Raw genomic sequence first — 27,881 nt, forward strand, 5'->3', positions numbered from 1 at the left:
TGTATTAGCCCACTAGCCTGTCTTATAAGTGAAGCCACGCCCCCAACACACAGCCACACTTCCTGGATCTGTTATCAGCAAGGAGACGCTGGGGAGATGAAAGCAGTCTCAATCAACAAACTATGTTGATTGATTAACTGCCGTGCAGGCCAAAAGGGTGAGTGAGGAGGAAGGGGCACCCGCTGTGAGCTGCTGCGACTCACACCACTGACTATAGCTGACTGACTATAGCTGACGGCCAGCTGAGATAGGAAGGGGTTAAGGAGCAGGACTTCACAGACAGATTGTCTGTAGGCAGAAGTGTGCTAGGGGGGGCGATCGCCCCCACCGCCCCCCTCTGTATCCGTGCCTGGGTGGGGGGCCCCGGAGAAATTGGTGTACCGGGCCCCAAGATTTCTCTTGCCGGCCCTGATGGTCTGTAATACTTTTATTTTTGCAGTCACAATGCTCAGTATAACAGACAGTACAATACTGCATATATATTAGTACACACGTAATTTGAGTGATCACACAGTATTATCTATGTTCATAGCAGTAGCATGCATGCAGTGTGAACAAACCGAGGTATAGAGAAATGAATGCAAACTTGATGTCGTGTGATGAATATAGTAATGAACAGTCTTGAGAGCAAAGAATGTCTCTATTCCGGATATATCAAGTGGCAGTCTTTTCCTAAAGGGACTTCCGTGTCCCCCAGTATAAGTCCGAGCAACTGTGCCCATAAGTAGTTCTCTCTAAATGAATGGTTTCTGATGGGGGTTGTGTTCTGGGAGGCCGGCGTCCCGGCCTCCCAGGTGCAACTTACCCTCACTATGTGGTGTCTTGTTCCGGTAGCTCACTCTGCGGTGAGCCTCTGTGTAGCACTGAATGCTGAGGAGCACCACTGGGGACGGAGAGGGTTGAAGCTACCATTCATTGAGAGAGAACTGCTTCTGGGCACAGTTGCTCGGACTTATACTGGGGGACATGGAAGTCCCTTTAGGAAAAGACTGCCACTTGATTTATCCGGAATAGAGACATTCTTTGCTCTCAAGACTGTTCATTACTATATTCATCATACGACATCAAGTTTGCATTCATTTCTCTATACCTGGGTTTGTTCACACTGCATGCATGCTACTGCTATGAACATAGATAATACTGTGTGATCACTCAAATTACATGTGGACTAATATATATGTAGCATTGTACTGTTTGTTATACTGAGCATTGTGACTGGAAAAATAAAAGTATTTACAGACCATATAGACACTTGTTTCTCACATACAACACCGAGTATAGGGTTGGGCGCAGGTATCAAAAACCTGAACAATATAACTAGCCATTTGGAGTCTGGACAACCCCTCGGATACCAGCAGCCCCGCCGCAACAAGACACAAATACTGCTGCGCTCTAGGCAAACCCTTTGCTCCCATATGTAATAGGCTTAGAGTTTGCTGGAGGTGTGGGATGCCAGCCAATCTCTGACATTTTTTTAAGGCGGCAGCCTTTTTCAAGTCATGTTTTTGCCTTGTAAATGACTGACCCTTTAAAAAAACACCCGAGATCGTCCGGCATCCTGCACCTCTGGCAAACTCGGACCCTATTACATATGCCTCCAAATATCATTGTCCTAATGCTGAATACTATATATGTATAAGGCCCAGCTTCATAATGCCACAAAAGCACATGTGCAATTCTAGGTAATAGGCCCCGGGTCTGTGACAGATCAGCAGTCACACAGTGCAATTCTATACAACTGGGTAAAAAGATGTGGGCGTTTCACTGTATTCATTTATTGTTACATTTGGTTTGGAAATTGCAGCATATATACTGTTATACATGATCCAACATTTTCACTTTGGTCCTCAAACCTTCAGTCAGAAGTAACCACTGATTGCACCTTCAGTCAGAAGTAACCACTGATTGCACCTTCAGTCAGAAGTAACCACTGATTGCACTGGCATGTTTTTGTGTAGTACACAGATAACCCCCCCTTGCTCCTGTTGTATGATCTAGCTGCCGACTTAATGGGATCCTGTAGGATTCTGCCGGTCGGGATCCCGGCAGTTGTAATGGGATCTGTGCAGTCTATTGCCTGATGACTGTATCTGCCAATGATCAGCATTACGTTCATACTGTATATGGTGTTACTCACCTATTGCAATTCTCTTTATATCTCAGAACAATTACGAGACTGAAGTATTCGGAGTAAAATATCTGTCTAAATCAATTTTAACTGAAATGGCCTTGCTATATCCCCATCAAAGCAGCATTCAGTAGTATATACTATTACAGCTTTTTTTGTCCTGTGTCATTTAAACTTCAGTATTCTCTATGTCAATATATCAAAGTGAGAATGTGATTGTCATGTGCACGCATTCTTACCGATTGCTGGGTCTGAATGAACTTGTCAAATGAAAGCATGCTTTTCTAGTGCCACTGTTACAAGAAACCAAGACCAGATAAGGATCACTTGGCCCACCCAAGTCTGCCCATTTCTGTTGACGTGGTGTTTAGTTGCCCCTAAAACACTCACTAACCTGAGACGCCTGTCCAGTTCTAGTTGAAGTGCAGATGTGAATGGGGCATGGAATACAGATACATAATGGGCACCTCATTTACAATACACAAAGTTCTCTCCAGGGGCTGTGTGTGTCTGGTGAGCTGCCATACAGCATGTGTTCTGAGAACCGGTTGGCTGGAGGTGCCATCAGATATTTCCACACAGCTAGCTTGCTGAGAGTAGGCATCTTCATATGAACTGGGCGGCCCATCAAAGACCATCCCAAGCACTTTAGAAATGAGGTGTTTTTTACAGTGCTTGGTGAAGCTTTTCAAAGCAGGAAATGAGTTTTCTCTTGCTTTGTGCATCCACTGTTCATGTGAATAAGATGAGGTGCGGTCTGGCCTGAGAGTCCTGTGGAAATTCTCACTACTGAGAAGGCTGGAGAGGGGACAGTCATAGGGGGTAATTCAGACCTGATCGCTAGGCTGCATTTTCGAACAGCCTGCGATCAGGTCTAAACTGCGCATGCACCGCCATGCCAGGCGCGTCGCACGGCTACAAAGTGGATCGCCACTCAGCGATGGGTTTGTGCGAAGAATCCATTCGCACGCCCGATTGCAAGGAGACAAGAAGAAAGCGTTTGTGGGTGGCAACTGACCGTTTTCTGGGAGTGATTGGAAAAACTCAGGCGTGTCCATGTGTTTGCAGGGAGGGTTCCTGGCGTCAGTTCCGGTCCTGAACAGGCTGAAGTGGTCACAGTGGCTGAGTATGTCCTGGGCTACTCAGAGACTGCACAAGATCAGTTTGTACAGCTCTGCTACACATGCGTTCGCACAGTTGCACAGCTCAAATACACTCCCCTGTAGGCGGCAACTATCTGATCACAGCAGTGCAAAAATCGCCTGCTAGCGATCAGGTCTGAATTAAGTCCATAGTCATATTTGGGTGCTAATTCAGGTTGGATCTCAGTGTGCGATCCAACTGGAATTTTTGCTGAAAAGATGCGGGTGCATGCGCAGCGCCCGTTCTGCGCATGCGCCCACATTTTCTGCGGGGGGTGCAGAAAATGCGATTGTGGGGTGGGGGGGCGGCAACGCAAACAGTGGGCGGTGCGGCATGAATGAGGGCATGATCGCGGCGGCAGCCATCGCGATGGTTAAGATGGCGCCGGGACTCCTGTGGGCACAGCTAAGCTCTGCCGGCAGAAGGCATCCTTCGTTTCTGCGGACAAGCAAAAATTGCGAACCGATCGCAATTTTTGTTTGTTGAAGGAGGGAGGCGCCGGTCAACATGATGGGCGGCCTTGCCCAGCGATGGGCGGCCCCCAGCATGCAACCAAAAGGATAGCAAATTCTGCTGCTTAGCAGAATTTGCCCCTTATTTTGTGAGGGATCATGAATTGTAACTTATGATTGCCTAGATAAAGAGTACTAGAGTGAGGTTTATTACACGATCTATGTTTAACATGTTTTTCTATCATAGAGATTTTTTTTGCTGGTTGTATTCCAAATGTACAATGAATATTAAAGCTACATTTTACAAATCTTAAGCTTGGTACATGCTATACGACATATTGTATTGGCCAATCTTGCGATCCACGTGGAACCATCATATATTGTATATCCCCAAATCCACGCCCTGCATTGTTTGATGAATTGTAAGGTCGCATCTTCCCACCTTCACACCAGATGGGACGATACAACGGACAATGTGCTGCAGTTACAATAAACATGTAATGATATGTTGCATCATGGTATGGTGGATCATGCAGTATGTATAGCTATGAGTTATATTGATACATCGCATCACTGTGTCACCAGCTCACTGAGGTGTGTACCCAGCTGTAAATTAGTACATCACTACGCAAGCTTCCTTTTCTTCCTTATTCCTTCAGGAACCAGACAACAGACCTTCTCATCATTGTAACGTATTCCATACATCCCAGGAGAGTTGGAGCTATGCTCTAGTGTAGTCTATAAACCAACATACTTGTACATACTTTTTTTATTTAATAAGTATCTATAATTCAGTTATGCAAAGTACAAGGCCCACCTGCACAGAAATACACAATGATTTATAATATGTATTTTATTGGTATACAGGCAGGACATTGTGCTGGCAAAGCCATGGAGATCCGCACCAATTAGCACCCCTGCTAGCATCAATAGAATATTTGGGCAACAATTCAAATACAGTGGTTATCAACATTCAACACACGACAATTGAATTTGTATTAACGTTTTTATTCTCAATGTTTCTTTTAATAACATTGCAGCATGCAGTGTAATTAAAAAACACATATATTTATTTATAGACATTTAATGAATCAACATTGCTGGACTGACAGATATTTTAGTGTTATAATGTCAATAAAGTAAAAAAAATATTAAAACCATTTTTGGTATATACCGCTGAGCTAAAAGCATTATTTCTTTTGATTGGTAACACACTGTGATTGTGTTTTCTGAGCGGAACTGTGTACAGTAACTGAATGCAGCCTATTGAAGAAAAGCAATATTAGAGTCAGCGTGTACAGAAAGCTCCTGTGATGTGTTTGATAAACCGCAGTCATGATTACTCTGAATAAACAACATACAAGTATGAATTACCATAATGAGAATGACATGAGAGGTCAGGTCTATGGCTGACATATGCTGTACACCTAGGATACATGAACATATCTCCAGTTGTACACTGCTCCTGTACCTCCGGCTGTACATTGCTCCAGTAACGTGCGGTGCGGTGGGGTGAGGCAGAGCCTTTCCTATCATACTAACGTTCGGACCAGAGTTTTGACTATATAAAGTATATGAAACATACAAAGAATTTGTTAGAAATATCTGCTTCGCATTATTCTAATCTTTTTATAGTCAAAACTCTGGAGTAAAAAAGTCTATGGCAGGTGAGGCAGTGCCTCACCTGTGTACCTTTTCCACACATCTTTAATCAAAACTCTTCAAATTTCCAGGAGTTTATACGGCTGCACCTGTGTATAATGTCCAGATTAACTTTTTGGCTCATATATTGCATGTAAATCGGGCTCTGGTGCTAGCCAGTGCCTCCTAAGTATTTTAGCTTGCCACACGTCCCTGCATTGCTCCTGTACCACCGGTTGTACACTGCTCCTGTACCACCGGTTGTACAGTGCTCCTGTACCTCCGGTTGTACAGTGCTCCTGTACCTCCGGTTGTACAGTGCTCCTGTACCACCGGTTGTACACTGCTCCTTTACCTCCGGTTGTACAGTGCTCCTGTACCACCGGTTGTACACTGCTCCTGTACCTCCGGTTGTACAGTGCTCCTGTACCTAGAGCTGCATATCTGGCAGAGGTGCCCGTACATTCATAATGTAGAGAATTCCTGAGACACCTGTCTACTTGAAACTTACAAAACCCAATACAAACCATGTGTCCGAAAATGTGTAATATAGATTATCAGGAAGACATAATGTAATGTTATTAAGACTATGATGGATTTCCATATTACAGACATAAGAGAAGACGCATTTTGTACCGCTCAGCATAGTGTCAATTAAATTACACAATGCACTGATTGTACGTGAGATTACATTCAGATAAGGCTTAGGAAATCTAAGCTTCTCTAGCTGTTGTGGAACTATATGTACCAGCACACCATACTAATGGCCTGGTTGCCATAGTATGCTGGAATGTGTAGTCCCACAACAACAGGAGAGTCGCAGGGTTATTACATTTACCCAGGGCCAAGATAAATGCTCCTTGTATTCTGCATCTTCTAACAACCACCGTACTGGAACTAGAGAGAGAAATGTCTGCATGGAGAGGTATAAACATAGCTGTAAATGTGACAAAAACGCCCATTCAAGAACAATGCACCCTATGACAATGTCTCAGTGATCATAGGATGAGTGCTATCACTATATGAAGAGATAAGTAATTACGGGCATCTGCTGAGGATACAGACCATCTGTAATGGTGTGCATAGTGGGGCATAGTGTTATATTACCTGGGTACATTTTGTTGTTACATGAGGTTCATTTCTCTCACCCTGGACACTCGCGAGTAGGAGGTGGAGTGTGACCGGAATGCTACCCCGCTGCCACTCATCTCTGGCCTCATGTTTCAGAGTTTCCACCCTTCCTACAGTATATAATCACTGCCCTGTACCTCAGTGGTCTCTCTTTCTCTCTTACTCAGTATGGCTCGCAGACAAGAAGCAATGCTCAAGACTTCACAATAAAACTTTATAAGACTTTGTTCAAACTGAGCAGAAATATTGTAGGCTGTTAATAATATATACTTTATATTAAAACCTACATACAGTATTTGCATTCTCTGCACATTACACTTGGAAGAATGGTGTAAACCACAACAAAAACATAAACAGTGTACACAACTGTAACAGACCATATAAGTAGCTTCATATTATGAATATATAATGAGCCCTCCATGCTTTAGAGACATATGCACTTGTCTTCTACACACAGTTACACAGCAGTTTTTGGGCTGTACCAATAATTCATAGTGACATGACTGGTGAATCCCTTTGTGGCTCATTCCTTAGTCATTAGCAGTAGACGAGTACTGAGACTGCTTTTATTGTGTATAGGAACTGACTACAGATATATTTTTTAATAAGTGTATATGTCAAGGGACAGCGCAAGCTCTGGGGGGCTCTGTTGTAACGCCTTCTCCCACTCTGAGGTGCCTCCCCTCACTCACTCTGAGATGGCACCTCCTACCTCAGGAGCAATATCCCATCTATGCTGCTTCTGACCTTGGCGGGGGAGTGGTGTGGGCGGCATGCTTGGCTGGAAGTGTGGTCCTTGGCTTGGACATCACAGCCAAGCACCAAGCTCCTAGCATAACACTGACAAGGAGGAGCAACAGCCAGCAATGTAACTTGGAAGAAGCTGTTGGCTGCCTCTCCTTATGTCAGCGGCTTGTACTCTGTGTGTGTGCGTGGCAGGGGCATCTGGATGAGTGACATTATCATTCAGTGTTTTAGGCACCCCTAAGCATTAGTGTGCTAGGCAACTGCTTAGGTTCCCATAATGGCCTGGATATATGGGAGATGCACAGTTCCCAGATCCTTCATGTAACCAAAGAGTAGTCACTACAGAACAAAGCACTATGTGCCCTACAATGTCATCTGTAACACAAACCTAAAGGTAAATAAATGTGATCTTTGTCTTGCCTCTGACTACGGAAGAATTATGGAAAGATGCATAAAGTGCGCTCTACTGGAATAAAGATATCTGTAAATAAACCTTTAACTAATATAAATCTTTCAAAATATACTGCATTATAATAATAAAATAATAATAATAATAATAAAAAAGGCATGCCCTTTCTCTTGTACTTCATAAACTTTAAAAAAAAATCAACATATTAAAACAATCAGTGCATAAATGAATAAATAAATACCGTAACATTACAATAATGGAGGTGCTATATTGTGAGTTTGTGGTCGTGTCTGCCACACAAATAAATGAATAAATATTGTGACAGCTGCATTTTATCGTAACATGTCTCTGCTCCGGAAGCTCCGGAATAACTCTCTGAAGTGTTTTCTTGTGACAGATGTCACACACGTATAGTAGTCCGTCAGGCCATGCTTTGGTTTGTCCTGGTGATAAAGACACAGTGATCAGTACAGCATATACACACTGTGACAACACTACACACTAGTTTCTGTGCTAGGTTACACTTCCTGTGTGACAGGGGAAATGCGTCGCTGAAGTGACACTCACAATCTATTATAAAATGCAGTTTTTGGAATACTGTGTGACATGTTTTAACAATTGTTTCTACTTTTACCTCAAAAAACAAAACAAAATATTTTGGAGTGAAAAGGTATAATTGAAATATATACATGGAACAGAATAAAATTTGCAATAGGTCTGCTATAAAGATTCACGGTTAAATAAACGTCATTGTTCTGGTTTCTATTAAGTCACGTCCACTTTATTATAATGATATTATTTATATAGGGTGATTCAAAAGTCACAGTACAGCCTTTTGTTTCAAAAACTGTGCAGAAAAATGGAAAACTGAATACTCCATTAAGGTATGGGTGAGGTGGGCTATCTTTTAGGGTATGTACCGAACATTGGGGGCCATCTTGAAATCGGCCATCTTGAATCTAAGTCAGTTTTCCCATTTCCTGCACAGTTTTTGAAACAAAAGGGTGTACTGCGACTTTGACTAGGGTGTACTGCAACTTTTGAATCACCCTGTAAAGTATAATTTTTTTTGTTTTGTTATGGTTGAAAAAGTGCATACTTTCCAGCACTTAGGAGTTTATTTACTAAGCGGTAGCTTAGGAAAGCTGCCGCTTGCTGGCGTGTTTAGCCCTGAAATGTATAAGGGTAATGCTTTATAAAGCAAACCCCTAAATTGTACATTCCATGATCTACACATCCATTCTTAGGAGTTAGCGTACAATACAAATAGCATTTACTTGAGTACACAATAAAGACCAGCCTCCGGGCCATTTGTGTACAAGGCAGACCTCTTTCTTGGAGGCTAGTGGGCAATACAGACCCACCTCGTGATGAACAACTGCGTTACCAAGCTTTATAAAACCTCCGGCAAGTATCGTACATATGCATATATTTTAGCAGAACTTTTCCGAATAGATTTTCAATCACTTTTCTTCCAGGAAAACGCTTGTCTGCCTCAGACAGTTCTGTACTATCAGAAGTTCCTCCCTCCTATTATATATATATATATTATCAGTGGTTTATACTGATTAGTAATCTGATTGCAGAGTTACAGAAGGACAATGGATAACTAGCACTGAGGAGCGCATGCAAGAGCACTGGATAGATGACATACTTATCTGTTATTAAGCTGTTTCTTCACACAGGCTTTGAAAGTGGTGTATTTCTGCACACTTTTGTAGCTCTGTGAAGCAGGAGACAGGTGTGTATAGGTGCAAAGATCGTGGAGCAGCCACAGAAGAGAGAAAAGCCACAAGGTTGAAAGAAGTGACATTAGTTACATTCTCAGTGAAAACTGTGCTCAAGAGAGAAACAATGGTGAATGTAACAAAATAATTGTAATAATTCAGGTAAAATACTGTATAATGGGGGTCATTCCGAGTTGTTCGCTCGCAAGCTGCTTTTAGCAGCTTTGCACACGCTAAGCCGCCGCCTACTGGGAGTGAATCTTAGCTTATCAAATTGCGAACGAAAGATTCGCAATATTGCCATAAGACATCTCTGTGCAGTTTCTGAGTAACTCGAGACTTACTCGGCATCTGCGATCAGTTCAGTGCTTGTCGTTCCTGGTTTGACGTCACAAACACACCCAGCGTTCGCCCAGACACTCCTCCGTTTCTCCAGCCACTCCCGCGTTTTTCCCAGAAACGGTAGCGTTTTTTCGCACACACCCATAAAACGGCCAGTTTCCGCCCAGAAACACCCACTTCCTGTCAATCACATTACGATCACCAGAACGAAGAAAAAACCGTGAGTAAAATTCCTAACTGCATAGCAAATTTACTTGGCGCAGTCGCAGTGCGGACATTGCGCATGCGCACTAAGCGGAAAATCGCTGCGATGCGAAGAAATTTATCGAGCGAACAACTCGGAATGACCCCCAATATGCCTTTACACTAAAATAAAAAAAGTTTTATGTCTTCTATTTATAATCTTCTCCTCTTTCTATAGCTACTTAATAACTACTCATCCAATATCTATCCATCCTTACTAATTTGAGGGGCATTGGGAATTGGGACTGGGGTGTGTGGCCAGGTCACAATGTGCACATCACACCTTCACTTCCAAACACCCATCAATTGCCAGGCACACTAGTGTGTGTGGCACCTGCTGAATGGTAGATACCTCCTAAGGGGTATATTCAATACCTGTCGGAAACTGCCGTCTAGTCGGAAAGATGGCAGTTTCCGACAGGTTTAGGTTGGGAGGGGTTCCGACCTTTTCAATGCCGGCTGTTTTTTCCCGACTTGTTGGAAAACACGTGGATTGTCGGAATCCACGTGTGTATTGTCGAAAACGCAGCCAAAACCTCCAACAATGTCAATCCGACTTTTTTCAAAGTCGGATTGACGTCGGAACCGGGGAGGAGACGCGGGAGCGGGGACAGGTCATGAGGGCGAGCGTGGACGAAGCGTAGACGGGTGAGGAGAGGAGCAGAGCGTGGACGGGTGCTGTGGATGGGTGAGAAGAGGAGCGGGGACGGGAAACAGCAGCAGCGGCACGGACGGGACAGACAAATGTCGGGAACGGCCACATCCAGTCAGATTTTACCGCTCATTGAATACTGACCTGTCGGATCCTTTCCGTCAGAAAGGATCCGACAGGTATTGAATATACCTATAAGTGTCCGCAGCTGCAACTATTAGCGGTCAGTCACCTGTGACTGTTTGCAAATGCTGCTACAGACTGCATCGCTTGCATGTACTAATGTGCAAGGACTGTGATGCCCACTGTCAGCATCTGTTCAATATGTAATGCTGATTGGTGCGTCTACAGGCACACCACCAGTCACACCATTGAAACGTGCACCAGCCCTATGGCAGGTGCAGTTTCTCTGCCCGAGTACAGATTCCTATGTTAGCAGTTGGGTGTCTGTGTACACAACCAATATTCCCTGACACACCCATGACTCTCCCATCACAAGCCTATAATACAGACCATCCTGGTGCATGTGCTAAGACACCTCCCTGCAATGGAACAGAGAGGAGGTGTACCACTTAACGGGGCCTTGGCTTGTTGGAGGGTCCACACCAACCCCCATAACGCTAGAGAGAGGATACTCAGCAGAATCCTCTCACCCAGTCAAGCAGCAGTCGTCTCCTCTCTTCCTCTCTCCCTACATGATGTGCACAGGGGTAGATCTATCACACTGATCGCCCAAACCCCAGCCCCACCCTGAACATACACATGTGACTGAGCGTACACTGCCCATTATCACATACATCCTATATTTAAAAAAAAGGCTCACCTTCGAGTATTTTGCGCACCGGCAGCCACTACATGGTACCCGATGGAGCAATTCAAGTGCCGGTGGTGACATTACTGTTATATTGTTATGGCATTTTGACGGGCTGGTAACTAGTACTACACATAATAAAGAACTATAGGAAAATGAGCAATCATGTTTGATTAAATATTTCAGTAAGGTAATTGTGGCGACTGTTTCCCATTATCTTTTATCATAATCTGCCTTTGCAGTAATTATGATATTTTAGCATAATGTTTATCTTTTCCTAATTTACTTTTTGAAATATATCTGCTGTTGATGTTTGTGTATAACATGAAATGGACTGTTGTTACATATGCATGATTAACCGGGAGATGTATCAAGCCTTGGACAGAGATAAAGTGCAGACGTTGCCCTTATCAACCAACCAGCCTGAAAGTCTCATTTCAAATGTTCTGCTAGATAAATTACATAAACTTTGGGCAACTTCTCCACTTTATCTCCCCTTTAATCACATTTATGTCCATATTGTATATCATTTATGTCCATATTGTATAATCAAACAGGAAGGTTCTTGATGAAAAATTGCATGGTAAAAATAAAAGAGCAGTTTAGGTTTGGGCAGCAGGTGGCAGCATAACACAACCAACCTGTAGCCACAAACCCCAAAGGCTTCGTTTTTTTAGTCTTCAGAATTTTTACTGTTGCACCTTTTACTCTGTAGCAGAGTCGGATAAATCTCCCACAGTGTCCTAGACAACACACTAGTTTGGGAACCTCCCCTGAGGCAAGCGCTTCACTTTTAAGCTGCAGAAGTGACCACTGAGCGGATGTAACTAGAAGCTGCTCACCCTGAACCCGCGATGCAGACGGTCTTTCATAATGCCAATAAATTCTTTATAGCTTAATTGATCATCTCTGTCAACATCAAAGATCTTGAACACGGTGTTCACCAAATGCGGAGACAACTTCAGGCCTGTAGCTACATATACAGCACGCTTGAACTCATCTGTGAGGAACAAGATATAAAAGAAGGCAAACCAGTCATTATACTAAGGAGCTTTTCTATCTTATTTTGCCACTCAGAGTTCTTACATTCTAATTGGTCATAGAGAAATAATATGGACTATAATCATGGAGAAAGACAATACAGGGTGAAGAGCTATCCAAGTAATCCAGAAGGATTTCTTTATGGGACGAGAACATCCGCTACCACCGCTATGGCTGCCTTACTAAGTAGGAGTCCTTTACAGCAGTAAAACAAAAAAAGTGGAGGCACAGCACAGGAGATTTACCTCCTCCAGTCTTATATTTCAGTCGCACACAGACAAATGCCACAATATGGTGACAGCTGTGGGATTGTGGGATCAAAATCATAAGACCTAGTCCACATATTGAGGTGGATTCACTTGGAAGCGATGAGTGTGTGCTACCGGTGATGTGCCACAGTCTTAATGGCGGCAGTGGATCACTACAGCTCACGTTTTACCTCACAGTCCCACAGGGTTGCATAGGAACATGCACAATGTAAGCCTATCATATGTATGGGATTTGTGTATACTCTACCTTGCTGATATACTAGGATGTGCAATCTTACATTGCATCTAAGTGCACTGACCCCAATAAATCTGTAATTGTGTGCCTGCACTAATTTGAAAACAAGATTCAGGGGGGTATTCAATTAGGGATATTTTTTTAGCTTTTTTTTTTGGCAAATGGGGATTAGCCCTATTCAATAGCATGGCCGTTTTTTCGCCTAGGAGTGAAAAACGTGTGGATCCGCAAATCCCTGTGTTTTCGCACCTCCGCAGGCAAAAACACTGCCCGTTTTTGCAGATTTAGAGGCATTTTTTGCCTTTTTGCTAAAAAATAAGTGAAGAGGCATTTGCGGAAATGCCCTAAAAACGGGTGAAAACGGCCCGCAATATGCAGGGGGGTGAATTCAATAGCTCCAAAATTATGGGAGCTAATTGAATACCCACCTCAGGCTGCTGGACCAGAAATAACATTGAGCCCCATAATCATGTACGTGTCTTTTTCCATCATACACAGCACAGTAACAACTATGAGACAGACTATTATCCCAGCACCCTTTACTCCCCAGTATTTCCCTTGTGTACATTCTTATCATTTCTAATTGCAAGAATCAAGTAAAACATAACTCAGAGACAAGGGGTATATTTACTAAAGTGCGGGTTTATAGAACTGGGGATGTTGACTATTTATCTAGCACCATCTACAATATAATAGCTAGAATCTAACTGGTTGCTATAGGCAACATCTTCACTTCTATAAACACAAACATTAGTAAATATACCACTAAGTGCGTAAAACACACAATGTGACCAGTTATAATGTGCGCATGTATATCTCACGGTGGGTACAATTATGATCACTTACCTTGACCAATAGATCGATTGGCAAAATTGTACATTTGCATTGCAATGGCAAAATCTTCTAGGTTGTTCAGAAACTGGAAGAAAGACCTAAATTCATCAAACGAGATTCCCTGAGAAACAGAGCAGAAAGGGCGAGTTAGTTCCACTATGATTTTATCTAGATAAGTAGATGAAAGTATCAGCAGGCGATGAATAAAAGTCATTTAGAAGGTTGTAATATGCAACATGATATTTCCTGTACCACTCGGAACTTTCCTATCAATCTTTGCTGCAGCCAGAAGAAGGGGCTTAATGCAGGTCTCAGAGTCACATGAAGGAATCACTGTGTTGGAGCTTATATATCTGACAGGTTTTACATTGTACCATTTCCCATCTGAGAAGTTGTTAGCTATCATAATTTGATACAGGAATCTGTGAGTCTAGTGGTGCTCAGGTTGGTTCTCAAGCTATGCTCAGCGCTTAATGGAATGCATTTAGGAACACCCACTTATAATTTACGGCTAAACCTATGAATTTTTTACTTGTCTATAGAGGTGCGAAAGTCTGCACTGTACAGTGGATGGAATAGGACTGGTTGGGTGTAGACTTGTGCCTAGTCTTCCAGTTATACCTTTTGTGGGAAAGCACATTTCTATGTGCAATATGATTTAAGTCAGGCATGTCCAAAGTACGGCCTGGGGGCCAATTGTGGCACATGCTCAAATTTCCACTGGCCTGCAGCCTCTGTGAAAGCTATTTTAGGGGCGTGGCCTGGCGTCTGAAGGCTAGAGAGTCGTGTCTCTGCTGAGCTCCTACAAGGGCTACCTGTAAACAGCTTAAGCAGGCATCTTCTCCCCGCTAAGCCCACTCTACTGCTCACCAGATATTGAGGAGACCGGAGGGGACTGAGCAGTGGAGCCGAGGAGTGTATAAATTCACTCCTGCGGGCTGCGGCCTTCCCCTTCACCTTAGGCCGGGATCTGCAGCACAGCGCACCCTGTTCGCGGGCATCCCAGACCACAAGGAGAGACCCAGCGTGACGTGAAGCGGCTAGCCGTGTCCTCCGCTAGACGTCCCCGCTCTGCTGGACCGCTGCTTCTGCCGTGGATTGGTGGCGAATGACTGGCTAGTTTACTGTGCTCCCCTGGGAGTCTGTAGTGCGACTGGGATGGCACACATGCAGCGGTGGCCATCTTGAAAAGGTCTGTGATCCTAATATTATGCTCTCCCCAAATGAAACTATATATATATATATATATATATGTTTACTATTACTGGGACCCCTCTTCTATATCTGGATAGGTGTGTGCTATATCTGGATCCTTTATAACTGAACAGTGCCAGCCCTTATTTAGGTGTTATATGCTGTGCCATTCTGGCACTCTGACCATAATTACCAGTCACCGGATGACACCCTGCGGGCTAGTGTTTTTCCCTGTCTTGTCACTCTTGCCTTTGGGACCAAGCTGCAACTTTTCCAAGGACACCTGTCAGAAATGCAGCCCAATACCACACATTTCCCATCGCAGCAGGAAATAATTACCAATTTTCCAGACAACAATATCAGTGCGCAAATGAGGATGTATGCAGCAGACATCTCATCTCTGGCTGAGGGGTTTCAACAGTGCTTTCAGGATTTTGCAGCTATTGAAAAGGAGATCACACTTTTTTCCTCTCCTTTCTCCATGGTTCCTGATAACGCTCCAGACCACCTCCAGATGGAGCTCATTGAGCTGCAGTGTGATGCAGTGTTGCAGTCGGAACCAACAGCTCCCTCTTGTCAACTTTTACTGCCAGCTGGATGAAGGCAGGTTCCAAGAGACTCAAACATTTGCTAAGAAAATGCTGAGCTTGTTTGGCTTGACATACTTGCGTGAGAAGACATTTTCGGTTATGAACCATAACAAAAACCGCGTGAGGACAAGACTAAGTGACTCTCACCTGCGTGACATCTTGCGCATCAAACCCACTTTCTTTGAGCCAGACCTGGCCTATTTACTGCAGTCGAGATCTCAGTATCACCCTTCACATTAGAGCAGGTAAGACAAGTTATCTGTTTAGTCTTCTGAGGTGATTAATGGTTCAAAGAATGTCAGGCTGAATGGTCGGCCCCCACACATTTTCACCTCACCAAATCTGGCCCTCTTTGCAAAAATGTTTGGACACCCCTGATTTAAGTAATGTAATAAACTGCTGCAAACACACAAAACTGAGGCTGCTAACAAACAAAAAGCACCAATGCCTCTCAATGATCCTATATAATAAAAGGCTAATGCTGCTCCTCACCTCTATGAGGGAATTAAAAAAAAATTTGCGCGCACAGCCGCCAACATTACTGTTATATTGTTCTGGCATTCTGACAGGCTGGTAACTAGTACTACACATAGGCCCTCATTCCGAGTTGTTCGCTCGCTAGCCGCTTTTCGCAGCAGTGCACACGCTAAGCCGCCGCCCTCTGGGAGTGAATCTTAGCTTAGCAGAATTGCGAACGAAAGATTCGCAAAATTGCGAATAGACATTTCTTAGCAGTTTCTGAGTAGCTCGAGACTTACTCTTCCAGTGCGATCAGTTCAGTCAGTTTCGTTCCTGGTTTGACGTCACAAACACACCCAGCGTTCGCCCAGACACTCCCCCGTTTCTCCAGCCACTCCCGCGTTTTTCCCAGAAACGGCAGCGTTTTTTCCACACACACCCATAAAACGGCCAGTTTTCGCCCAGAAACACCCACTTCCTGTCAATCACACTCCGATCACCAGAACGAAGAAAAAACCTCGTAATGCCGTGAGTAAAATACCAAACTTCTTAGCAAATTTACTTGACGCAGCCGCAGTGCGAACATTGCGCATGCGCAGTTAGCGGAAAATCACACCAATGCGAAGGAAAATAACAAGCGAACAACTCGGAATGAGTGCCATAATACATAAATATAGATGCAATTTAAATGTGGCTCCATTCGGGACCCGCACAGCCGCTGGCGCTGACATTACGGTTATGTTGTTCCATCATGTTGATGGACTGGTGACTAGTTTAAGACATAAATAAGACTGTATTTTGGAGCGGACGGATGGACATAAAAGTTACAGTTAATGAAGTGGATGGTGGAAGTGGAAGTAGGTTAGATGGTGTAGTGACATTTCAGTGTTTTTTCCCCCATGAGTGATGCATCCTCTGGAGTGTCTACAAGCACACAGCTATAGGTGCTAATCAGAGGCGGAACTACCGGCAGTGCAGGCAGTGCACTGCACTGGGGCCCGCCTCTGTCCAGGGGCCCAAGCATGTAATGAGTCAAACTGACTCATTACATGCCGCTGTGCGCTGCAGGCAACCGCTGCCCGCAGCGCACAGCCGCCCGGAGATAGGAGCTGAGCAGCGGTACAGACGGGGGAAGGAGGAGGGAGCCGGAGGACGGAGCCGCAGCAGCGCTTTGTTACTGGTGGAGGCGCTGCTGCTGCTGCTCCTCTGCTTCCCTATAGGCTGTCTTCCGAGAACAGCCTATAGGGAAGCAGAGGGGCAGCAGCAGCAGCGCCTCCACCAGTAACAAAGCGCTGCTGCGGCTCCGTCCTCCGGCTCCCTCATTCTCTACTGCCCGGGAATCGTCGTCTGACGCAGCTGCACCGAGGAGCCTGAGGGTAAGTATAATTCTTTCTTTCTTTCTTTCTTTCTTTCTTTCTTTCTCTTTCTTTCTTTCTTTTTCTTTCTTTCTTGTGCCTGCCTGCCGCAATGTGTAAAAAGGGGGGACTACCTGCCGCAATGTGTAAAAAGGGGGGACTGCCTGCCGCACTGTGTAAAAAGGGGGGACTGCCTGCCGCAATGTGTAAAAAGGGGGGACTACCTGCCGCAATGTGTAAAAAGGGGGGACTGCCTGCCGCAATGTGTAAAAAGGGGGGACTACCTGCCGCAATGTGTGAAAAGGGGGGACTGCCTGCCGCAATGTGTAAAAAGGGGGGACTGCCTGCCGCACTGTGTTTAAAAGGGGGGACTGCCTGCCGCAATGTGTAAAAAGGGGGGACTACCTGCCGCAATGTGTAAAAAGGGGGGACTGCCTGCCACTATGTGTAAAAAGGGGAATCTGCCTGCCGTAATGTGTAAAAATGGGGACGCTGTCTGCCGTAATGTGTAACAAGGGCACGCTGTCTGCCGTAATGTGTAAAAAGGGCACGCTGTCTGCCGTCATGTGTAACAAGGGCACGCGGTCTGCCGTTATGTGTAAAAAGGGGTAATCTGCCCGACGCTATGTGTAAAAATGGGGAATCTGCCTGCCGTAATGTGTAAAAAAGGGGGGCTGCCTGACGCTATGTGTAAAAATGGGGAATCTGCCTGCCTCTATGTGTAAAAAGGAGGAATCTGCCTGCCGTAATGTGTAAAAATGGGGACGCTGTCTGCCGTAATGTGTAACAAGGGCACGCTGTCTACCGTAATGTGTAAAAAGGGCACGCTGTCTGCCGTAATGTGTAACAAGGGCACGCGGTCTGCCGTTATGTGTAAAAAGGGCACGCTGTCTGCCGTTATGTGTAAAAAGGGCACGCTGTCTGCTGTAATGTGTAAAAAGAGGAATCTGTTCGCTGTAAGGTGTAAAAGGGTCTCTACCTGGTGTAGTGGTGCTACTGTGCGGCGTAATTTGAATAATGGAGACTACTGTGTTGGTATTATTTTGTGGCCACACCCCTTCCCCACGAAGCCACGCCACTATGTATTTTTGCGCGCGCCTACGGCGCGCACTGCCCCCGGGGTGGACTTGGATGGGGGGGGGGGGGGGGGGGGCCCAAAGCATTTTGTCGCACCTGGGCCCACCGCTTGCTTGTTCCGCCACTGGTGCTAATTTATTATGCTGTGGTGTCTGCAAAGCAGGAAGGTCTTAAATTGTGCTTGCTGGAAAAAGGAGGCATAATCTTTTTGCCATGCACAATACCATGGGGGGTAATTCTTAGTTAATTGCAGCAGGATTTTTGTTAGCAGTTGGGCAAAACCATGTGCACTGCAGGGGGGACAGATATAACATGTGGAGAGAGAGTTAGATTTGGGTGTGGTGTGTTCAATCTGCAATCTAAATTGCAGTGTAAAAATAAAGCAGCCAGTATTTACCCTGCACAGAAACAAAATAACCCACCCAAATCTAACTCTCTCTGCACATGTTATATCTGCCTCCCCTGCAGTGCACATGGTTTTGCCCAACTGCTAACAAAAATCCTGCTGCGATCAACTCAGAATTACCCCCATGAGTCTCATGGCAACTGCACAAATGTTGCAGGCAGGGAATCTCGATGCACGTCTAGTTAATACCCTGGACAGCTGCACATGCAGCCCCGTGGCTGGATCAAGAAATATAAGCCAGATGTTAATTTCAACAATAGCACTCTCCACCAAAGAGAAAGAACCTTTATGACCAATATGTTTAGTAAAATCAGAGGACACATACACAATCTGTTCTTTTTTTATGATGTCAACCCCATTGTCCTAGTGTAATTACATGAGCTAGGCAGAAAAGGAGTGTGGCTTACCATCATGACCCCTGCACAACATTTGACAAAGGTAAATAACACATGTGACTGAGATATAGCACCAAGAACAAGCACAATGTGTTAGCCTAAGACAGTGGTTCCCAAACTCGGTTTTCCAGGATCCCCAACAGTTCATGTTTTCCAAGTCTCTTCACACAATCACAAGTGAAATAATTAGCTCCACCTGTGGATCTTTTAAATTGTGTTAGTGAGTAATTAATACACCTGTGCACCTGCTAGGTGACTTGGAAAACATGAACTATTGGGGGTCCTTGATGAAAACATGACCTGTTGGGGGTCCTTGAGGTCTGAATTTGGGAACCACTGGTCTAAGGCCATGTATAATAGCTATCAGTATCATTTTTATAAAGGTCGGGCATTTTAGTAAATTTATTTTCTGCATGACTTACATGGTTAAATTCTATGCTTACGTGAAAACGAGAAGACACCTACTGGCTTAGATATGATTTAAAAAAGCTGTTTCATGCCCATTGCCATAGATTGCTAACATGGTGATCTCCAGGGAGGGCGAGGATGCTGACTGTGGTATAACTTGTCTTCTGCATTGTTGTTGAACGTTGTTACAGTATGAAAGTATGCATGATTCCTATCTGCCCTCCTCTCCAGCCTGGATCCTCAGCAGTGTATTATGGGATCTGTGTATTACGATGTTCTTTTCAGAGCCTACATGTAATTTTATTAGTACAGTAGGTAGAGACGGATGGGACATGTCATGGTACGTTTTTGGTCATGCTGAATTGACAGTAATTAAAACACCACCTTTGATGTTCTGTCAATTTACTAATCGGATAAAAATCCTGATTTTATTTTCCATATAGACATGAATAATAATCTCCAGAATTGAGCAAGACAAATCACATAGCAGCGCAGCTCCCACATTCTGTAGGATGACGTTAGTGCCGCAGCTGAGATACCCATGGAGAAACGCAGCTAAGGAGAAGACCCACAGAATAATTAAAACCCAGGCAATTACTTACGGCATCACTATGGGAATGATACAAGAAATCTCTGAAAATAATAATTTATAACACACTGTCACTCGTACAATATAACAATTGCTACCGCAAGCAACAAGATGGGAAGTGTTACTGTGCACATGCTCAATATTTATAAAAACTTAAAGTCAAAGACATTTCCATGGTAAGAAATACTAAGGACGGAGCCTTCGTGGTGTTTGTAAAGGAGGGATAGCTGCAGAAGGATATGTTTACCCTGCTACACACTGAGCACGTCTCTGTTTACCTTAATCTATATTGCAGGTGGGTGTTACAATGTTTATGATCCATGTTCCTCTCTGGCTACAGGGTAAAGAACTACCTTGGAAGAATGGAACGGATGTTTAGCTGAACGGGTATTTTCCTCATTTACAAGCCAGGAAAACTTGAAAGACAGCTTCGGAAAAGTGTTTACTTACATGAAAGACATACTCGGTAAACATGTAAGCAAACACCTTCTTTACTATCTAGCACCAATACACAGACAAGACTCAGCAAAGGATCTCTGATACTGGGCCAATCAAATGAATTACAGATAATAGCATGCCTGACAAATGATGGCACCAATACGTTATTGGTTTAGGTCTTATGCCAACCTGCAGAATTCCACATACTGTATGTATACCATAATAGATTCCAATATAAGAAAACAAAATACACCGCTGTAAAGTGAATGCAGCTTTAGTGGCTGAAGGTACATCTTGGTATTTAGAAGTGATGGACAGTGAGCCCTGGCAGAGGTCCATTTACTGTACTTGAGTAGGATGTGAATGATACAGCACATGAACCACGTCCTTAGATAAAAGCAGGAGTGTAATGTTTCTTATGCACAGACGCTTGTTATGTGGAGCACTCTACTGCGCTGCATTTCAGGATTCAAGCGACAGTCATCATAATGTGAGATAAGCCGGACACGTGTTTCATTTGCCAGTTCTACTATCCCGTTTCAGAAAATTACTTATTGAAATATAATGGTGATGGACAAGGAGGGGTAAAATTACTGAGCGTCCGTTTTGTTGGAGCTTTGAAGCCGACGGGATCCGCTGCAAAGTAACGCATATTTCATGACTAATACCACAGTATTTACTCATGGTAACTTTGACCTTATAAAATGAATCTGCCACCGATCCCCTGCAATACCAGGCAGTTTTGTAGTGTTGCCAGGATCTAAAGGTTTTGTGCAGTCTCCATTTAAGTGAAAACCTGAAATCTAAAAGAGAAAAAACGGTGTGGGGTGCCCTGAAAACCCTAGGCTGGTAGTGGAACAGTCAGGGGCACAAACAGCGTGGGGTCACCATGATATGTCCACAATCAGTAATAGTCTTGACTAGCTTGGGCTAGTTTCTGAGAATTGGATTGTGATACCCGCGCTCACCTCTACATGGCTAATGACTCAAACTGCATATTTATGAATGTATAATCGATATAAATAAAAGGATGATATAATGTTACCTGTAGTGACTTATATTAGAGACACAATGCTCTGGTCACATACAAGTGTGAAACAATGGGTGATAAGACAGATGGGAGAGAAAACTGTATTAGGAAAAGTCTGGGCTGTGCATAGAGCTCAAATTATAATATCCAAACAAATATGGTAGTATGAAGAATAGTCCTGTGGGCGCTTCCAATTTGTAGAGTATAAAGGGGGGTACGAACGTAGCGATGTGTGCTTAAATTCTAAGCAACCTGACTAGAGCGCTTAGAAATGAAGCACACATCTCTCCGCATGTATGCCCCACAGCGATAGCAATGCGCAGCCCCGTGCGTCGCTATCGTCAGTTCACCACTGGGCCCCCCCCCCCCCATCCCACTCGCTCAGCACACTGAGCTGTGCTGAGGGGGAGAGAGATGTGTGTTGAGCGGTCTGTGCTAGATCGCTCAGCACACATCAGTATGTGTGTACCCCCTTTTAGTCCACAGACATTGTGTGTGATGAGATAACAGGCTGGATTGCCTGGCAGTTGTGTTCTGGCGGGCGACATCCCACTCTGCCGGGTGCAGCAACTTACACGAGTCTCTAGTTGTGAGGCTCACTCCTGGTGTTTGTGTGAAGTGTGCGCTAATCCTGTGGTGCACACCTGGTCCGGCCGGTGCCGATGTGTGGTTGGGGAGGTGCAGCATTCTCCTGTCGGTTGCCGTGGGTACCCGCCGGACACTGCCTGGGACCCAGAAGTCGTGTTCTCATGAGAGCCCGCTTCTCACGGTGTCCTAGTGTTGTGCAGTGACCGGCTGGTGAGGAGTCTTAGGTGGTTTCTTTGTTGGTGGATGGTATTTCCAATCTTCAGAGTGCCCTGTAATTCGCTGAAGTGCAAGAGTGATGTGGAATGTTATACCCAACGCGTTTCAGTCTAATTTGGCCTTTTTTTCAAGCTTGGGCTAGTGTAACTATATCAGGGAGGATACAGTGTGTGGAACCCCCACCAGCCCCAGGCCACTCAGCATGGGGTTATATTCTTGGGGGATCAGACCCACAAAAAAAAGAAAACAGCCTACATTGATACCAACAGGGCCCTTCCAAATACCCATATGCTTTGGAGTAATAAATAATGATTAATATAAGAAAAGGCATACTGGGACTTGGAGAACCACAAGTGCCAGCATGCTTTGGCATCCATGGCACACAGGCACCTGCAGCGCATCTGTAAAAAATATCTATCTATCTATCTATCTATCTATCGCTGTACTACTACATAGACTGCCACACATTATATAACACCAATACAAGTAATCAACTATCTATACTTAATCATTAACATTTCAAAAACAGCTCTTGTACTTACAGGACAACAGCCGAGTAAAACAATGAGATGTTATAATGGAGGTGAAAGCCAGTAAATAGTATGCTCCACATATGTTCCTAAATGATACACCACTTCTTGTTTTTATATGGTGAGAAACGAGAAACTATTTACACTACTCAATTAAAGGCCATTCAGCTTGTGACCAAGAAGATGAAAGTCTCTGTGACAATAGGTCTTGTCCTAAGTACACTTTACATTTTCTAGTTCCACAAGCTGCACTGTCAACACTGTCAAAGTGTGGCCATTCCAGGCAACGACAAACTATTTGCAAGTTTTCCTTAGTAAGGATTAACCTGATCCCACCACAAATACAAACAGGAGAATACATCCAAAACATCCCACGGCTCAAGGACTAATCGTAACATCAGCTCTATTGGTTTGCACTGAGGCATCTTTCTGCCAATAGTTATTCTATTGCCCAGTTACCAGCCTAACAATACATCTGTTACACAGGCAATGAACCAATTAGATACACAAGCTTCTAAGCAATCATTCAACCAATCTGGGCTCTTTGTAATTCTCTCTTTAGCGATAGATAAGATGAGCGCACTCATCAGAGTAACCTCCCAATCTCACACTATAAAGGGCAATGGGCTTTCCAGACTGGAATTTACTTTTCATATATGCAAAAACACACAAAACAGTAATACAGGTTGAGTATCCCATATCCAAAATGCTTGGGACCCAAGTCTAAGCACAGAATGCATTTATGTTTTATATACACCTTATACACAGCCTGAAGGTCATTTTAGCCAATATTTGTAATAACTTTGTGTATTACACAAAGTGTGTGTACATTGAGCCATCAGAAAACAAAGGTGTCACCATCTCACTCTCACTCAAAAAATTCCGTATTTCGGAATATTTGGATATGGTATACTCAATCTGTATCACACCTATATAATAATAAATGTAATAATCAGTAAATAGTACAAACAAATTAATGAATTGTGTTTCGATGGATGTGTTTCTATATTTACAATTACTCTTTCTGTACATTAGTGAATTTAGTCCCTTATGTGGCAGAAATCTGATGCAAGATAAATAAGACATAAATAAAATAAAGTGTACCAGGTATGTTCTTTGCAGAAAAGTGCATATGGAAATGTATTCACTCCATTCTATGTCACCTCTTTATAATATCACTGTGACTGTAACAGCAGCTCTGATTGTATTCTGTATGTTTAGTCTCAGGAGTATGATAGTCCAGTCTTTAATGATTTCACTCTTCATACATTTATTTGAAGGTGCACAATACACCAAGGCCATCTATTCCTAGCAACTACAGCCTGCTCTTCTCAGATATTAATATTTTTTCTTTATCACGTGAAGGATGACTCCACTCGAAACTAAAAAAAAGTTATATTAGGGTGAATTAGGTATCCGAAGATAAAACAACCCTTTTGTATATTTGAACTGGGTGCATCTGCCTATGTAGCAGGTTCTCTGGTGCACCTGTGATCCGGGCATGAGACCCTCTTTCTATCTGGAAAGGCTTTTTTTGTGTTGCTTAAGCTCCTCTACGCTGACATCCCATTCATGTGAATTGGAAGTTCAAGGCAGAGAGGATTTGTCAACTCCAAACATGGCCCCCTGCCACAGAAAGAAGAATCCACTGCTTAGGGGGGAATTCAATTAGACGTGGAATTTGCAGGATTCACGGACAGAGCTATTTAACTATTTGGCATTTTCCCTGCACTAACCATAGATTCTGTGCATAGTCCTGGAATCTGGCAGTGCCTTCAATTAGCTGCAGGGTAAACCCCAAGCCTAATTGAATCTCCCCCTTAGAGTAGACACACAATGGGGTATAATAAGGTTTCAATTAGCACCAAGGACATAATGAGATAGAAGGCTAAATGTGGTATACTGAACTGAAGTCTTTTCCATATAGTAGCCCTGCAGCGCAAGACATTTCTGCCAGCGTTTCTTGACCTTCCGCAACCCATCATTATAGAAGTTCTGCAACTGCCTTGAGAACCACTGTTCCATTTCCAGAATTATATCATTTGTGTTGTCAAATCACCTACACTGGAGTGGCCTTTTCCACTCAGGGAAGAGAAAGAAATTGCTGGGTGCGAGATCAGGCGAATTTCATAGCCACACCTGTCGGCTTACACAGTGGATGCTTGGGCGGAATGTACGGGTGTATTTTTGGCTAGGAGACGGATGCCTTTGCTGATCATAACACAGGATTTTTTTTTTCACGTCCTCTCGCAATTTCTGCAGATGAGTGTAGTAGTAAGCGGTGGTGATGATCTGACCCTTCACAAGGTAATCGGTTAGGATTACGCCACGGGCAGTCCCAAAAAACAGACAGCATGACCTTCCCTGCAGAGTTCTGTACCTTAGCCTTTTTGGTCATTTATTTTGTCTCCGGATCGTACAGGTAAAGCCAGCATTCATCCATAGTCATGAGACGTGCAAAGAAATTCTCTTCATCCTGCTCCAACAGAGTTAACATCCGCTGCGAACGTTCACATAGAATTTGGTTGTGAAATGGGGTCAGCAAATGGGGAACCCATAGTGATGACACTTTAAACATGTGCAGTTGCTCATGCGTAATCTTCCACATACTTCCATAACCATGATCAACTTCTTTCATGATCCCTTCAATGGTTAGTCAACTGTGATCGAGGACAAGAGTCTCCAAGTTCTTCACCGTGTCAAGATCATCCATGATTGAGGGTCTCCCAGAACGAGGCTCATTTGAGAGGGACGTGTTCAGTTAGAAATTTCAGGTTACCGACATCTACCAGCTCGTGAAACGAAATAAGTTGTCATACGTAGCTGGAATTTACAACATCATGCACATAAGGATCAATGATTACGTTGATCAAATGACATCCAGATACTGTAGCTCAATAACTTCATGGTGCTAATTAAAATATTATGATACCCCCTTGTACCAGAGCACCCACCAAATTGTCAGATCCACAGAACTTTGTAGTTCTGTTAGATCACCTTTCTAGTTTTAGGTAGAATTATCCATTAAGTTTCCCCCCCCCCTTAGTGATTAAATATTCAATTCGCCACAAGTTAATTACTATTGTTACTTTCTTCGGAGCAAACAAAAACAGGAGAACTTTTTCATTTGGGCAAATGCAAGGGGCACAAATACATTTATTTGTTTTGCATGCAGGGTAAATACTGGCTGCTTTTGCATGTAGCTCACATATCATGGACAGCTTTATTTTTGCACTGCAATATAGAATTGAGTTTGGACACGGCACTCTCAATTTTAAATCTCTCTGCGCACTTTAAATCTACCCCACCTCGGTGCAACTTGGTTTTGCCAAGGTGCAAATCTGTGCCTTTATTTTTCCCTTGCTTCTAATACCCCTTTCACACTGCCTGAGGTGGGTCGCACCCAGGAGCCTGATATGGGTGCTTAACGCGCGCGACCCGCCTCAGGCCCCTCCCCGCCACTGTCCCCTAACCCGGCATATTTGCCGGGCTGGTGACGTCACTGGTAATGCGGCAGGGGCTGTACTGTGAGATCGCATGATCTCCGAGCACCGCCCGTCCACACAGAGTGAGAGGGAAACGGGTCGCATCGACCGGGCTTTCCGTTCACACAGCACAGTTGCTTGCTACAGAGTTGGAATACAGGGTCCCTCGACCCGGATTATTCCAACTGGGCCCTTTCAGACCGCACAGCAACATAGGTTATGTGTGCTCATGTTCAATAACCCGTGTTAAAAGCTGGCGGTCTAAAAGGGGTATAACTCTGAATCAGCCCCTGTTAATACTGATCAAGAACAGCTTGTATCTAGCCATGAACTGCTGTAACAATGTATCAATTATAAAATATTGTCCAGATGGGTAGTGTACTGATTTATGTTATTTCCTTGCATTTATAATTCCTGTACTGTACCATGATAGCCAAAAATAGGATTTTGATAACCTACTGGTAAATCCTTTTCTCCTAGTCCGTAGAGGATGCTGGGGACGACATCAAGACCATGGGTTATAGACGGGATCCGCGGGAGACCTGGGCACTCTAAAGACTTTTCATTGGGTGTGAACTGGCTCCTCCCTCTATGCCCCTCCTCCAGACCTCAGTTGTAGGAACTGTGCCCAGGGAGACTGACATTTCGAGGAAAGGAATTACTTAACTAGTGGTGAGACATCTACCAACTCACAACCTCAACCATGCCGTACACATGGCATTCAACTTAACACACACGAACAGGCATGAACCAAATGCAGCAACATGCTGAACTAAAATAACACAACTTGTGTAACTGTTATAACTAAACTGCAGGTAAAATACGCACTGGGACGGGCGCCCAGCATCCTCTACGGACTAGGAGAAAAGGATTTACCGGTAGGTTATCAAAATCCTATTTTCTCATACGTCCTAGAGGATGCTGGGGACGACATCAAGACCATGGGGTCTATACCAAATCTCCAGTACGGGCGGAAGAGTGCGGATGACCCTGCAGCACCGATTGACCAAACTTGAGGTCCTCATTGGCCAAGGTGTCAAACTTGTAGAACTTAGCAAATGTGTTTGACCCTGACCAAGTAGCTGCTCAGCAAAGTTGTAATGCCGAGACCCCCCGGGCATCCGCCCAGGATGAGCCCACCCTCCTAGTGGAGTGGGCCTTTACCGACGTCGGTAACGGCAATCCAGCCGTAGTATGAGCTTGCTGATTCGTATTTCTAATCCAACGTGCAATAGTCTGCTTGGAAGCAGGACAGCCAATCTGGTTGTGAGCATACAGGACAAACAGAGCCTCTGTTTTCCGTATATGAGCCGTTC

General features: G+C 44.1%; 1 protein-coding gene across 9 annotated transcripts in view; it reads right to left on the reverse strand.

Moving 5' to 3' along the window:
• Nucleotides 1-4,561: 4,561 nt before the first annotated feature.
• Nucleotides 4,562-27,881, reverse strand: part of MICU3 (mitochondrial calcium uptake family member 3) — a 284,701-nt gene continuing 261,381 nt past the window's right edge. For 5 of the 9 annotated variants that reach the window (XM_063920856.1, XM_063920855.1, XM_063920852.1 and 2 more), the window contains 3 exons: nucleotides 13,818-13,926; nucleotides 12,269-12,426; nucleotides 4,562-8,094 (listed from right to left, as the gene is read on the reverse strand). In XM_063920856.1, coding sequence (XP_063776926.1) covers nucleotides 7,984-8,094; nucleotides 12,269-12,426; nucleotides 13,818-13,926 — 378 coding nt within the window. In that variant the 3' untranslated portion in view covers nucleotides 4,562-7,983. Of the gene's footprint in view, nucleotides 8,095-9,305; nucleotides 9,375-12,268; nucleotides 12,427-13,817; nucleotides 13,927-27,881 lie in introns of all 9 variants that reach the window. The other 4 variants (XM_063920857.1, XM_063920858.1, XM_063920854.1 and 1 more) reach the window with 1 other exon arrangement.

Source organism: Pseudophryne corroboree, chromosome 1 (genome assembly GCF_028390025.1).
Source record: "Pseudophryne corroboree isolate aPseCor3 chromosome 1, aPseCor3.hap2, whole genome shotgun sequence".
Lineage (NCBI taxonomy): Eukaryota > Metazoa > Chordata > Amphibia > Anura > Myobatrachidae > Pseudophryne > Pseudophryne corroboree.